This window comes from Lagopus leucura, unplaced genomic scaffold (genome assembly GCF_019238085.1).
Source record: "Lagopus leucura isolate 7727_CA_CO unplaced genomic scaffold, USGS_WTPT01 Super-Scaffold_100026, whole genome shotgun sequence".
NCBI classification, from domain to species: domain Eukaryota; kingdom Metazoa; phylum Chordata; class Aves; order Galliformes; family Phasianidae; genus Lagopus; species Lagopus leucura.
Genome location: NW_024962277.1, coordinates 8520467 through 8536836, shown reverse-complemented (window position 1 = coordinate 8536836; position 16370 = coordinate 8520467). Strand labels below are relative to the sequence as shown.

General features: G+C 44.7%; 1 protein-coding gene across 1 annotated transcript; it reads right to left on the bottom strand.

Moving 5' to 3' along the window:
• Window positions 1-69: 69 nt before the first annotated feature.
• WDR82 (WD repeat domain 82) lies at window positions 70-16224 on the bottom strand. Its single transcript, XM_042880516.1, has 9 exons — window positions 16020-16224; window positions 11519-11616; window positions 8348-8414; window positions 8020-8119; window positions 5970-6086; window positions 5172-5327; window positions 4880-4949; window positions 3617-3759; window positions 70-3026 (listed from the first exon to the last, which is right to left on the bottom strand). The coding sequence occupies exons 1-9, from the start codon at window positions 16178-16180 to the stop codon at window positions 2997-2999; spliced, it is 942 nt and encodes a 313-aa protein (XP_042736450.1). The 5' UTR covers window positions 16181-16224; the 3' UTR covers window positions 70-2996.
• Between the last annotated feature and the right edge of the window lie 146 nt (window positions 16225-16370).

Genomic DNA, 16370 nt, shown 5'->3' with positions numbered 1-16370 from the left:
ATTTTCCCACTCCCCTCTAGGAAACCAGCAAGCCGTATCACAGCAAACGTAGTTTACAGCACTCGGCAATCTGTCTACAAAATATTTATTGTTAACAGCCACAATATTGAGTTCTCCACATTCATGTATTTACACCCATCTGCAGATACCACCTAGGAGTTAAATTCACCAAACCAGCTCATAACCAAAGAGACCAGCTTTTTCTCAACAGGATCCTAGCCTGGACCCAAAAACAAGGTGGAGACTCTTAAAGTGCAAATACAGGCAGAAGCAACACTGGAGGAAGATACACTGCTGCTTCCACGTTTGTTCACTTAAGTGCTTCCATGTTCCCCAGACCAGGAGCTGGGACATGAACCCAGCATGCAGGAGCCTCAAAAACTCCACGCCAAGTCTCCTACAGTCCAAGCAGATGAGCTCAGCCAACAGCATTATTTAGGAGCGGGCCATCGAGTCTTGCTTTCCCTTCAGCTTTATTTTGTCCTAAAGAACGAAGGGTTGATCTAAAAGATCTCCAGTGTGGGTGGTGGGGTGTAGAATGCTGTTTCCTACTTGGCTTTACGTAAGTTTGGACACTGTTAGATCTGAGTGCTGTTTTTTAATGAGGTATGTTTCTCATTGGGGCACTCAGCTAAAGAGCACAAGAACTGTAGTCTTCTAACTTTTAGAGACACATGTAGAAGCTGGAAGCTAAGACCTTTCTTCTCCTGATCTTCCAGAAACATGGGATACCAAAGTTTCTTAACACTACTGAGCACCTTTCCTTCTTTTAAAGGCAAATAGAAAGCATTCACTGCTATACCAACCCATAAATTTGGCTTTGCCACTGTGCAGGTAGCAGTTGGCCCTGGGAAAGCATTCCAGTTTGAACTGAGCCTTAGTGCTGTGTTGGGCACAAACTTGTGAATTCGTCTCACCCCAGAATTCCACTGATAGCCTTCAGGGATGTGTCCCTCTAGACTGGTACTTTGGTCCTCTTCTTCTGTTTTAAAAAAGCTTCTCATGCTGCAATGCACAAAGTTCTACAACACTGCAAGCAGAAGAGAACTGAATAACTGTTTTTAAACAAGCACTTAAGCCACGTCAACAAAGAACATTTTTAGAATAAAAGACTTCCAAATGCCTTTCCCTATAAAAAATAGCAGGAAAGAAACATCTGGGTGGGTATCCATTCTCTAAGGCAACAGAGTTTTAAAACCATTTGCTAATCAATGTAAAAGCAGACTGTTAAAAGGTGCTACAGACCCCAAGGGGCTGTATGTTACAAACCACTGCAAAAGATGGCTGCTTACAGAAACACTGAGAAGGGTGAAATAGCACCGAGCAGCCTGAAATGCAACAACACCGAGCTTAAGAGATGGTGGTGAAAACCCAGTGGGAGCATAAGGGCAGAGATATCCACCTCCCTTTGCCCTGGGTGTTTATAAGTGCTGGTGGGACAGTACTCACTGGGAAGAGGGATGCTGGTGTAGTGCTATGAATCTCTCAACTGCAGCTCTAACAGCAGAAAGGTCTGGTGAAATCAGCAGTGCTGGTCTGCTGCCCCCTTCGCTCCGTGCTCCACGCTTGCCAGCATTTTACATTCAGAAGGGAAGAATAGACTTTCAAGGCCATGGCCCAGCATGTAACACCAAGCACATTCAGAAAGGTAAGAATACAATAAATGCCACATTTACTCTGAGCTGGTCACTGGATGTATCTAATCAGTCAGCATCACAGGAGAAAGAACCTGGAACCAGACTTGAAGACTAGAATTTGCCAGCAAAGCCCCACTGGAGCGGGAGAGCACCTCTGTGGGGGTGGTCCTTGGAACAGGGCCACAGCAGAACAAAGCCAGCAAAAGCACATTAAGCTTTACTTTCAATGCAATTCCATCTGGCAAATGAAGCATCGCTTTTTTTTGGGGGGTTGCCACAGCTGAAAACCTGCACCCCCAGTAACAAGTGCACAGTGTGTGAAATAACAAAGCAACTGTGCATGTTGTTGCATCAGCCAAGAGATACAGGTCTAACCCCAGTCTGGGGAGCACTTAACAGAGCTTATTTACAAACCAGGAGGGGAAAACTGCATTGGTGAAAGTGAACAGCTTTGACATCCCACAACACTGGCCCACATCACATTCTTTAATATCTAGAAGTAAAAAAATATGGCCCATTCCCACTGCGCCCCAAAAGTATTTACAAAATCAGCCAAGATGATACACAAGGAAGATACAGAGGCATACTGTGCTTTCAGTCCCAGTTTGGTTTCCCCATCTTCCTGCTGACAGACTCCTTTATTGCTTGGGACACAGACCAGACTTCAGCACTGTGTGCCCCCTTTGGGATGCTGGCAGAGCAAACAGCAGGGAGGCTTCTTAAAGCTCTGGCAGTGTCAAAGATGTGTATGGTCTGTTGCACACTAAATTGCCAAAAAAGGATGACAGGATGCATGATGTAAATGTACAGTCACCCACTCTTTCAGCATGTGTTCAATTGCAAGAGTCTCCAGCATGTGCTCTTCGAGTTGAAATCTGTCAGTGTTCACATTTGGCACAGAAGTAATTTCCATCCGTGGACTGCAGTGAAACAGAGATCCCAGATGTGAAAAACATGCACTTGTGGGAAGGAACTGCATGTTCCACCTTGGAACATCAATTGTATTATGCACTTAATATGGAGAATACAAAATTACAGCTTAAAAACTGCCACAAGCATTCTGTAAATAAAGCAGACTCCCCTGCTTTCATAATACTGTGCCAGTTTCAACTTCAGCTGAAGCCTGCTGGGCATGGTCTGCAAGGTAAGGAAGTGTTGTATGTCACTTCTGAACATGCTAGGAGGTCAATTGAAGGAGTCCTTGGAGAGGAATGCAGCCAATAAGGTAAGACATATGGAAACATATACAGGAATGGGATCAGAGTCTAGAAGATGTAGGCAATTCCAATACTACCCTTGCAAGAATACACTGCTGTTAGCAGCATGGAAAATCATCTGACAGTAGCTGCAGTGTAGGAATTAGTCATCAATAGTCGGCAACCAGAAGGCCTACAAGAGAGGAAAGAAAGAACATTTGTCACTGAGCAGAATGCAAACATCCTACAGCACAAGTCAGGAGCTGCTCGTGCCTCCTTTCCATAAGCAGGCAGGCAGAGACACAGGAGAGGCAGCAACACCCTCCCAGGGGTTTAAACCCTTTCTGAACCTGCTGTGGTTTGCACTGCATGTTCTGCAGAGCAAAGCCAGCCTTAAGCAGAATGAAAATACCAGCTGTGTGCAGCAACCAAAGAAATTCACACTTCTGCATTCATTCACTGCTCCGCCTTCACGCATGCGTCCAAACATTTTCCTGCCAAGTATCACAGCATCACAGAATTGTAGGGGTTGGAAGGGACCTCCAGAGATCATTGAGTCCAACCCCCTGCCAAAGCAGCTCCCTACACCAGGTAGCAAGGTAGCAGTACTTGCTGTGCTGCCCCATGTACCTACCTGAGGTGAGGTGCAATAAAAGTCTGCTAGAGGCCCACCTCTCAGAAAGCCCAAGGAAAAGCCCATTGGTGCCACAGAACCTTCTCAGATTCCTTTCCAAAAAGGTAAGGGCATCACAGGACTAGGAGGAAGTTCAGTGGTTTTCTTACCATATTTGAACACGCGCTAGCAAAAGTCATGAATTTGGGGTTGAACTGCAGACACGTTATGGGACCTGTGTGTTTCCCATCCAGCACTGCCACTTTCATCCCACTTTCCCCGTTCCAAACGTGAATCTTCCCATCCTCTGATCCTGCAGGCAGGAGTGGAAAACAAAACACACAACATACACTGGGGAGGCCAACAGGAAAAGCCAAGTTCAACCTGCCTGTGAACTGAAGGAACAAGCACACCTCCTCTTCTCAGCTTAACTTTTACTTTTCTGAAAGTATCACTACAGCATTTACAAAACGTGGCTACTGCCACACATTTGCATCCAACAGATGGTTTGTGTCTTTGCTCTGTGGAGACCCAATGCAGTGCAGCACTGTTCTGCCAAAGAGATTAACGACCACCATCACTAATCTGAAGAGGAGAGCTCAAGTGACCAAGTGAGGAGCAAAGACCACTGGCAGCTTGCACTCATATATACGAGGCCAAAAGCTGAGTGCAGGAACCACTGTCCACAGAAGTGCTCATTTCAGGCACAGGATAAGCGTGTCATTACGTGTGCAAACTAATGAGAGCATTTCCAGTGAAGGTCTCAGTGACCTATGCCAAACACCAGAAGCTTCACTGGAAATGTCGGCTCCCCACATGGCTGCAAACAAGACAGGCTGTTCACTTTAAAATGCATTTTGCAAGCACTGTTATTTGCGAGGTGAACTCTGAAGCTGGAGGCTGAACCTTTTTATAACTCAGCTCTGGTTTAGTCTCCTTTTAAACTGGGTTCCCAATAAAAGAAATGCAAGGAATTTCTTCTGTTCCTGTATTTACACCCAGCCTTCCAGGAAGAAAAAAAATTAAGGAGCACAAGTTATAACTTCACCATATTTAAAAACTGAGCAGAAATCTGCATTTGGGAACTTTTTTCACTAAAAATTTCATTTAGAAGGCCACAGTAGGAACATGAGTTTGTTCAGTAAAGTGCTTTCCAAAGAGAAGGATGAATAAAGCAAGAACAATCCCTTCTCTGCAAGAAGAAAATTCTCAGGCAAAACTTTCTGCAATTATGTCGCTCACTTGCAGGCTCACTTCAGATTTGTTCTCAAGGATGCTGAGCCAATTACCAACAAACAGAAAATCCCTGTCAATGTGAAGAAAGCTAACAAATGCACTGTATTATTTAAATACTTTCTGCTTCCCAACAGTGATGTAATTGGTGTCCTAAACAACATACAGCACTGAAATTTCTTCTGAGGAGAGTATCTTACCTATCATGATGAACTGAGAGTCTGGTGTGAAGGACGCCTCCAGCGTGACAGCCTTACTGTTGTTATACCCCTATGGCACAAAGCAGAAGATGTAGTAGTGCACTCAGTAATCTCCCAACCAAAGGGCAGAGCCCCTCTATGACACCACAGAGCTCTGTGTGCAGAGGGGCAAGAAGGACACTGGGTTTTGTGATACCCCAAACCAGCTTATCTCTAAGGTCCCTTCCGACCCAAGCCATTCTATTGACTTCAATGTCAAGTTCCAAGCAGGTAACACAGGCACCGTGCTCACCCCAAATGTATGCAGGACAGCTCCTTTAAAGGCATCAATCAGTCGAATGAATCCTCCATTAGTTGATATCAGGATGAGTTTGCCATCGTTACTGAACTTCAGGCCCGTCCACTCACACGTGCGGTCGTACTGCATCTTAAACGTCGCAAACGGCCCCTTCAAAGGGAAGAAGTTCCAGAGTTATAAGAGAAAATCTTTAGGCCTGAAATATCAGACAAGGGGAAACGTCACACTTAAAACACGCTGCTGGATGTTTAAGTTTCAATGAAATATGAATCTGCGGTTTTCAAAGCTGAAAGAGCCACAAGTAGAGGGTTTCAGTATCTGATTTCCCTTACTCTACTACATTTAACAGCAGAAATACATTTAAGGGAATGCTGGAGCTTGAGTTTTCAAAGAAAGCCAACTGAAGTTAGACAGAGCCTGAGGCAGTGTTGCTGGCATCTGAATTTCATGATTTTCTTTGGTATTTCCATCCTCTGAAGGTCTCGGCTCCACCTTTCCAGTGATCTTCCAGATTAAGCAGCAAGGAAAACAACAACAGAAACCCTGAATATGAGATTGGAACAGGTGAAAGAGTTGCAGAAATCAACTCCCACAAGTGTTTGGGAATAGATTTCAGGACCTGTTGACAGCACATACTGTCCATCAGACACACACCAAGCAAAACCCCCACAGGTGCCAAGCACAGACACCCCAGAGAGCAAGCTGGAGCAAACAAAGCCAGCCTCTGAGCACTGAGTTTGTGTCACTTCTTGCAAGCTAAAAAGTGTAAGAAACAACATAAGGGTAGCTCACCTTGTCAAAAGAACGGAGATCATAAAGCTTCACCATTTCAGAATTGACTCCAGCAGCAAAAATCAACCCTTCTGGGTCAAAAGAGCAAACTGGTTTCCCCTGGAGATGCATTAAACCCTAAAACAGAGGAAGTCCACATTATTTTCATGAAGTGGTGCTCATATTTCCTCCACCACCCCCAGAGCCCACTGCAAGCAGGTCAGAAGCATAAAGGCTGAGTTTCTGTTATGAATATTGACATCTTACTACATTGCTAAGTCAGCCTCTCAAATGCAACTCGACTACTTCAAAACATCACACCGAGCTTCCAGTTTGGTGCAATGACAAAGTTTACACTGGAACAAACTGAGATCTCCTTGCAGCTGTCATTTACTCAAAGTAAGGAGAGGAGAGAGCACGTTGTAACTGTATTAGCACCCACAGGAGGCAGTTGCACAAAAAAGTGCTGCTGAAATTGACAGCAATGTGCAACCAATTTTGGCATGAGGGGGAAAAAAGCTATTTTTGAAGCAGATAGAAACAGCTCTGGTAAACACCACTGCAGAACTTTCCATCCCAACTTCACGAAACCTCAAACCTTCCAGATGTCAGCAGAGCATTTTTATGGCTTAATGTGAGTTTTTCCTCAGCTCACACTAGGAAAGACTCGAGAGAATCTGATGAAAGCCAACCAGATGTGATTTCTGTGTACTGACTGGCAAGCCTGCGTGTCAGCCAAACGTTTCTATGTAACTGTTCATCAACAAGAACACATCTTTGATTAAATCAGCAATACAGTTAAGCTTCTACATTCAGCATAATACTGCCCCTCAGTAGCCTTTGCTATTTTTTTTCTAGTTTAGGTCAGCTTTTCCTTGAAACTAAGCAGTAAGTTAGCCAATACAAAGAATGCCCACAATCAGGACATCTTTAGCTTCATGATAATGTTTCAGCAGCTACAGATGCCATCTCATGGGCAAACCAAAAATTACAAGCAACAGCTCCTCAGCCTGTTTCTTAGCATTTGCTGCCTGCAGTTTCCAGTTGCAGCTCCTGGTACAGATATTCTTACAACTTCAAACTTTGGTGTCACAGCCCTGTCACTGCAATTACAACCTTAGTATTCACTGCAACTCCAAGACTGAAATTCATCCCATGGCAAATTCAGACACTGGCATAAAACACAGAGTCCCAGAAAAAAGCAAAAATGTTAGGAAAAATAAAAAGCTTACTTCTAGGGCAGCTCTATTTAGTGAAAGATGTAACCCTTCATCTCCTTTTTCATTGACAGTTCTATCATCTGCAATCAGAAAGCAGCCCTCTTATATGCAGCCCCACTGAGATGAGGGCACACTGCCACGTTACCTCCAGGGATGAAACAGCTCATCACCACTGAAAGCTGGAGATTTACTCCCAGTCCTGTTGTCAGTTTGGGCACTTTTTATTTTTTTTCCACTCTATGTAAGCTTGTTTCCACTAAAAGCAAAACAAAACAAACCCCAAACACAGAAAACCACTCTTTCAAAATAAGTAAATAAAAATGATAGGGCTTTTCTTTCCTTTTAGAAAGCTGCATCTGCTCACAGCCAGGTTTGATGAGCAATAAAGGCAATGGAAGAAGTAAACAGATCATATGGTTGCTGTGTTACTTTACATCATCCATTTCTTCATCCAACTTCACTGCATCAGGGCATCAGATTTAAACACAAACACACAGTGAACACTCAAAAGGCATCTCCCAGCACCCCTTCTGTGCAGAGATGCTGGCTAAGAGAACACTTTCTGCATGGGGGAGCAGCCTGATGTTTTATCAGTTGTGGTGTTATGTCTTGCTCTTCACAGTGCTTCTCCAGTGCAGAGACATAAGTGGAAGCAAGTGGTGTTACACAATGTGACATGCTTAATTGAAATAATTAAGAATCTTTTTGAGACCTCTTGATCAAGACTCCTTCAGAACTCCAAGAAGGTGTTGATGCTGAACGAGCAACAGTATTTCTCTTTCACACATCCATTTGCACCTTTCCAACTGAGAACAGAACACACAAATACACGCATTGATCTGATATCTCACCTGACAATTCGGAGAGCGAAGATCCCAGAGTCTAATAGTTTTATCCAAGGATCCAGAAATAAAAGTATCATCCACTGGAGACATTGAAAGGGCAACCACTCTGCAACACAGAAGATAAGATGCATCAAAGACACACAAAAGGAGTCGATGAAGCAACTCCTACCTCACCAGCTGTGTACAAGCTGGCGTTGTATGGTGTTGCTATTCAACAGTTCTACAGAGCAAAAAAGAAAAGGAGGACTGACTGGAGTGTAACACAACTCAAGTTCAGCACAAGCACCATTTCACCCTGTCAGTTTCTCCTGAAATGCACCAATCCACATCTTACCTCTTGGTGTGCCCAGGAAAATAGCGAATGTACTTGTTGTCATGCAGCGACAGGTACCGGATTGTATCTGGAACCATAAACAAACCATCAGCTTTATTACACCACAAACTCAACATTATCTTACAGCTGCCACACAGTTAACTTGTTCCCCACAGCAATAGTGAGTAAGCCTGGTCAGCTGAGCTCAAGTCAGACCTGAAACCCAATCAAGTTAAAAACAGACATAAAGCAACTTGGTTTCCACTGCAGAAGGGGAAGTCAAGCAACAGAAAGGATACTTTGTGCACTCTGAAGTAATACCACATCTTTGAAAGGGAAAAATGTCCTGCAGTTTATGCACATTAATTGCAAAGTTGCTCAAATTAAAGCAGCAGCAGGTTTTACTCCAGCACTCTCACAAAACCAGAACTTTCCAAAGTTGATGCTACTGCTTTTATTCTTGCTTGACAGTAGGAAGATTGCTGTCTTACCTACGTACCCATCCATCAAGTCAGTCTCCACCTGAACAGTAAAGCTCAGGAAATGTGTGAATTTATCCAGAGAGAAGAAAAAATATGAACTTCAAGGCCAGGACAAGACCATTAATGAGATTAATTGAGAGCAGCACTAAAGCATTTATCAATTAATAATTTTATTGAGCAAAGGCCAGAAGTACCCAGAATTTTGGAAGGCACTGTTGAGACTTTCACCCAAGATTAAAATAAATCTTTGTAAGAGGAAGCAATTTGCTGATTGATTAGAGCACAGAAGTGAATTTTTTTTAACCTTTATATGCAGACACATTTGAACAAAGAAACACGAAAAGCAGAAGTCGAACATCTGACATCTAAAAGCAGCTTTCAGACAGAAGGACTAACAAGACAGCATCATCCAAATTACTTTTAACACCAGCTGAAGGGAACTAGTTTGAGCTCCTGCTAACTGGAAAAGATTGGCCTGATGCATCTGCTCCACAGTGCTGTGTGACTGCATACTGCTGTAACGATGAGGAGTGCTGAAGCTCCAAGAAACCCAGGGAAAACTCACAAGAACAAGGTCAAAGGGATGCAATACACATGGAGCGTTTTAACACTCGAGAGTTACAGCATCTGGGGCTGTTTGAAATGATTATTCTGCAAAATTTGAGATCTGTGGGAAAAACGACTGAGTTACCATTTCTGTTTGAGATCAGAGTTCTGAACCAGCCTCTGGTATTTGACAGTAAAATTAAGGCTGACTTGATCAAGCAGGAAACACAACGCTGGCGACACGCTGCTCTGAATGGCTTTAAGTGACCTCAGGTGACTGTTAAAATGAAAATCCCTAAAACCAGCACCACATCCCATACTGACTGGGACTGGAGCTTCAATCATGCTGATAAGGCACACCTCTGGATTTTCCTGTGAGAATATCATTACCTGATATCCCAAGTGTCCTTGCAGAATTCATCCTTCCTTGCAAAATACCCTCTGATCCTTCTTGTTGGCAGCGCTCTGTCCCAGGCAAGGCAGTGGCCTGTACAGTTATCTCCTGTACCGGGTGGTATCATAGACCCTCAAACTGTACAAACTACTACCTCAGCCTGGAATCAGGCAAGAGGAACTGCATTCCAAGGTCTCGAGATCTTCAGAAATGAACAGACTGGTGCAAGTCCAACGCTGGGGAGTGAGGGACAGCACTCCAGGACGTTCCAGGGTCGCTGCACGAAGGGTTACCACACACCTTGCCCAAGAGCATTAGCTGCTACTGAGGATGTGGAGCCCTACAGCACTGTTGGTCTAAATCTCACAAGCATTTTCACATTCTACTTTTTTCTTTCATTCTAATAACTATTTCTTTTATTCTAATTAATTCTAATCCTAATGCTTTCCTTCAGGATCAGCACTCGTTAAACTCTCGCTCCTTAAAGACATACCAGTGCTTGTAAACAAGGGCTCTCAACTGAAAACAGCATTAAAAATGTTAAATTAAGTATAAACTAAAATAACAGCCAAGCCAGAGCTTCTACAGAACAAAGTAATTCTATAAATAAAACAAGTATGCTAGCCGTGAAACAGACTGAAGGGCCAGTGCTTCAGCATTCATCTCTCTCATCATTCTTCTACATCACCAAAACCTGTTCCATCACAAACTTCCTTATTTCCAGAGCAAGCTAGGCCTGACTGTGTAGTCTAACTTGACTTCCAAACTCTCAACGTCCACCTGCTCCAGATTCATATTCACTTAATTCCACTGACATCCTAGCACCTGCCAAACACCAGCATCTCCACCTTTAAGCTCTACATCTGCAATAGAAAAAGCAAAACTACTAACCCAGAAATCAATGAGTTTATAAATGCAATGTCAGAGCCAATTTAAGCAGTGCTGTGCTAAGAGACACAGTCAATGAAGAACTCCTGGCAGACACTACCAACAAAACTGACACAAACTGCTCCAAACCAATGGACTGCAGTTTTTCTAGCCTTGAGAAGAAGCAGTGCCCTATGGAAGGATTGGCCTTCTATTTATGCAAGTCCTAAATTGGACTTCTAGATTAAATTCAAATCCTTTTGTTGATAGTCATGAAGGTCTAAAAAGCCCTTCAGTGTCATTGATCTGAAGAATGTGGCTGCTGCAGATAGCGAATGTGGGAAAAACAGCACGGAAACCAATTTTCTACGTGTGCCTATTACAAGGACAAAAGCAGTGGGGCTCATGAACTGAAACAGCGTATCTCAAAAGAGCTCTGCGACCTCCTGGGTGTGGCTGGTGGGTTGCCAAGTTACCTGAGCTCTCTGTCATCTCTGCTGCAGAACATTCCCTTTCTTCACAGCTGACCTGTGCATCAGGCATTCAGCCCGCCCTCTGCTGCATCCTCTTCCTTCCTCACTTCACAAGAGCAACATAAGGCACAGAGGCTGATTACAGTGGTATCAACCAACAAAATGAACTGCGAGTTTTTATTTTTTCTTGAACTCCCCAGGGTCAAGAAGTGAAAGTTCATCTCGCTCACAGCACCTCCACAACTCACAACAGTACGCCTGAGAGAATTTCACTGAGCTGTGCATTAGACTTGAACATCAAATCCCCCGTGGCAGCATACTCACCACCTAAAAGCTGCTGCCAATTTTTGCCAGCCCTGCTATTTACACCCATGCACATCACTTCAAGCACACGTGGATTAAAAATGCCCAATTATGGCAGATCACTCACCATCTATCTTGTTGGAGCTGTACACAACTGTGTTGGCTGCGTGTGTGTATCTGATGAGGTCCACTCCGTACTTCTTACTGTACAGCGTTCTCTTTGGCCTGTTAAAAGGAAGCAGAAATAACTGCCCTCACACAGAGCTCAAACCGAAACTGAGCCCATTAGCAGTGCCTGTTTTCATTACAAGATTGCTTCAGTCAGATGCTTTTATGCAATGAAAGAAAAGCATTTGTACTTCATTTTCAAACAGGTACCTTAGTACCATCTCCCAGAGCATCCCTCGGCTTGAGCTCCCTGGGATGCCAACAAAACCCACTTATGAGTCTCCTCCCAACATTCTTTTTCCCCACGTGTACAAATGAAGAGCTGGGGCTGCTAGAATAAGAAGCCTTTAATGTCAAGCAGCACTGCCTCATCAGCACCTTGCCAAAATCCATCTGCTGCGTGTTTCAGATTCTGATTTTGTCTTTTTGTCTTCAAAACCTCAGAGATCTCATTCAGAATGACTTCCTGGTATTAAGACAAATGCATATCAGTGCTATAAGAAAGCAGTGGTAACATAGGGACTCTCAAACTGCTGGAGAACTGAATTATGCTCAAATCCTGTATCAGTTACAGCATGAAACTCGAGTGTAACATCGTGTGACAAAACTGGAGACATTCAAGAGAGCAGACACACAGAACTGGTTGTTGAGGGTCTGATAAGCAAGAAATACACTGCAGTAGTAGAAAGAACTGCAAAGGAAGTGTAGAAGCAGCAGTTTAAGTGTATCTCTCTGCAGCAGCAGAACTGAAAATCGGTGCAGGCTCTCCAGCACCTTCCTTCCTCTTTCTTCCCCAGCTGAGGCAGCACAGTGGTTTCTGAGCTGGGCAATGGACCAGGATGGGTTCTGATATCAACGTAAGAAATAAAGCAATCTCTTCAGTGAGTTGCTTCTAAGCCACTCCCATAATATATCTTACTACTGCAAACTAAAGGTAACAGCGTGCAAACGGAAACAAAACAAGAGCAGTTTAAACCAATACTGCTGCCAAAGAGCAGTTCACCAGATTACACCCTCAGACAAGGTATTTCTAAAACACTCAACTGCTTCCTTGTGTTCTTTAGCTCCAAAGCAACACACCCAAACAATAACAGGAGCTGGAGATGTTTCCTATCAGAACAAAAATAGACATTAATCTTAAAGATCAGCTCTCAAACAGCAGAAGCCGTAAGACTTCAAGTGAACTTGCTGAACAGAAGCTTCCATTAACTGAAAGTCAATACAGCACAAATCATGCAAAGCCCTCCCCCGCTTCTACCCCTTGCACCAAATCCCAACAGATTCTTCCTCACTTCCTTCCAGTTGATTTTTACATCAATTTCAAAAGCTTCGCAGATGCAAAGATGCTACAAAATGAAAACAGAACACACATAACAAGCTTTAAAGTACAGAATTTAAATCTGGATAACTGAACTCTGTAATCTTGTGCCTGATGTGCTCCCACCTCAGCTATGCTGCTGAGCACCTACAAACAGCTTAGGTGAGAAGAGACTTTCCATGCTGTAGTAAAGAATATCTACATGCTCTGAACGTGAATAATGCCATGATTATGTGTAGATGTGTTTTAAGGAAGGTGAATATGTAAGCTGATACAAGCAGCAGCCAGTCCCTTCATGCATTAGATTGCCAATCTAGCCAGCCTAACTGCAAATCAAGCAATGTTGTCAAAGCAAAGTGCCCCAGAATAGCAGTCTAGTCTGCTACAATGAAGAAACAGAGCAGGCAAGGCTGGTATCTGCAGCTGTATAGTATGCTATGGCTCCTTCTGGTAAAAACATCACCCAGAACTGGAGCCACCAAACGTTTGGTGAACACCACGGCTAAGCAAGAATCCAGCTCCATCACCTCTTGATTTGTATGAATAAAACACAACTGCTACACACTAAGATACAAGCGGAACCCCTGCTAAGCCATCTTTGTATCACAGCAGGGTTGCAGACCCACAGCCATGAGCCTCCAGCTGAAGTCCCACAGGCTGCCAAAGCTCTCCATACATACAGCCTGAGGCTCACTTCCATGGCTTTGGTTACACAGCTCTTACATTGACGTGGCTTATTTGTAGTGGCAAGGCAAACGATGAGTGCATGCCTAGAGTACAACTACACACAGATGCACTTCCTATGCAGTCAACAGAACACCTAGCGGGGTGGAGGGGGATTGTCACTTCTATTTAAATGTTCTAAACGCCATATAAACATATCCTGAAACATGGGTTGCCCTGATGAAACCGTAGGGCTGCAGCAGAAAGTCATCAGGTTTCTACACTTACCATAGTTAAAGCAAACCTAAAGCACACATCAGTAACAGGCAGAAATGGCGATGGAAGGACCAAATGCCTCCCAACACATCAAACGATTCTTTACAACACTGAAAGGGTAAGAGCAGTCAATAAAGCCTGCATGAGCATCACCACCCCCCTGCTGCTGTATGTAACTAGGATCAAGAACGCAATCCGGAGCAGGCACCATGCACGTAGCCTTACCTACTCTTACAAAAATGAACACAAATTCACTTCAAGCAGAAGTTTGCAGTGTCAGACTGAGAAGAGCAACAGTTCTCACTTGAAATATCAGCTAACTGAACAGAAGCCTAAAAAAATAGTCTACAAAATCAAGAGAATATGCAGGATGCAGTCTTTCAAATACACCACCTATGATGCCTTAGTCTGCTTGAAAAAACAACAGGGCTAGAAGTGCCAGGCTGCACTGACACATTAGCCAGCAGAACAGTTTTTTGCTCTGCTGCATTATTACCCTGTCATTTTCATACTCTGTCCTACAATAGACACACAAGTTTTCCTTTCACTTTTTGTACATATGTTATGCTTAAAAACATTCCAAGTCCATATCAAAGCCACGCCAATTACTCTCTCAGAGCTTTCAGTTATCTCAACATCATAACTGTTCCATTTTAATGGACTAATGACATCACTGTGAAGCGCCTGTTTGCCCCAGAGTACAAATTTGCTCACTTGTCAAAACATACACCATCAAAGTTATCAGTCTTATTTGTGTGTTTTTAATCTTCTGAACAACAGCACTGTTAGCCAATGGCTGCAGAGGTTTCTGGGGTTTTGTTCATAAGACAGGAGTGCTGCATGATCAACGAAATGATTCTGTTTGACAGGAAACCAACACGCCTTAGTTTTAGTCTATTAGCACAAAGTAGCATCATAAATAAGCATCTTGATTGATTAAATACACATCGCATAACCACAGAATCACCAACGTTGGAAAAGACCTACAAGATCATCCAGCCCAACCCTCCACCTGTCACCAACAGATCTCACTAAACCATGTCCCTCAACACAAATCCTAAATGTTTCTTGAACACCTCCAGGGTCACTGACTCCACCACCTTCCTGGGCAGCCCATTCCAGTGCCTGACCATTCTTCTGGAAATTAGTATTTCCTAACATCCAGCCTGAATCTCCCCTGCACTTGAGTCCTTTCCCTCTGGTTCTATCACTAGTTACACAAGAGAAGAGACCGACCCCCAGCTCACTGCAACCTCCCTTCAGGTAGTTATAGAGTGATAAGGTCCCCCTGAGCCTCCTCTTCTGCAGACTCAACAATCTCAGTTCCTTCAGCTACTCCTCATGAGACTTGTGCTCCAGACCCCTCACCAGCTTAGCTGCCCTTCTCTGAACCCACTCCAGGGCCTCAATGTCTTTCTTGCAGTGAGAGGCCCAGAACTGAACACTGAACTCAAGATGCGGCCTCACCAGAGCCAAGTACAGGGGGACAATTACTTCCCTACTTCTGCTAGCAACACTATTTCTGATACAAGCCAGGATGCCATTGGCTTTCTTGGCCACCTGGGCACACTGCTGGCTCATAAAGACACGCAAATCATGTATATTCCAACCAACATTTACAGATAAAAGTAGGAACGCAGAATCATTATGGTTTTAACCTCTTGAGATCATTGAGTCCCATTCCCACCTGCCCACATCCCTCAGTGCCACATCCCACAGCTCTGTAACACCTTCATGGACTCTGATTCCCCCAAGTCACCGGGCAGCTGTGCCAGAGCACATTTTCCCAGTACTCAACTAGAAAAAAAACACAGAGCACTGCACTCCACCCTCACTCACAACACACCTCAATGACACAACAGTCCCATTCAGGAACAGGGTTTTATTGAACGCATCCCCAGGCTACTATAAGTTACAGTAATCAGACAGCCAGCCTTGTTCACCTTTTATTTGCACAACAGCCGAATGGAGCTACTTAACACAGCGCTGCTCGCAGCAATTATCCGTGTTTTAGCGAGGCGGAGAAGCCAGTTTACACGCTCGTACCGACCCGCAAGGCTGGGATTCGATCCCTAAGCAGCGTGCGTCTCGCTGCAGCGAGATCTCCCCTCGCGCAGCCACCGGGGCCAAACAAGGCGCAACGCCCCGCCGCCCCGCGCTGCTCCCACCCCGCTGCCCGCAGCCCCATGCCCGAGACACTCACTTGCCCTCCTGGCAGTCGTACAGCACGATGGAATCGTCGTCGCTGCTAGAAATGACGGTCTCGCCATTGGGACTGAAGTCGAAGCAGTTGATCTTGTCCGAGTTCTCGCGGAACACCTTGGCCACGCGGAAGCTCCGCAGGACGTTGTCCGTCAGCTTCATGCCGCCGGGCCGAGCCGCGCTAAGGGGCGGCCGCGCTGAGGGCGGGCGGGCGGGCGGGGCCGCCGAGCGGGCCGGGAAAGGCAAGGCGGGCCCGGGGCACGGGAAAGCGAGGCGAGGCAAAGCAAAGAGGGGCCTGGCGACTCAGTGAGGATCAGCGGAGGACGGAGAGAGGCGGCTGGCTAAGCGCGGG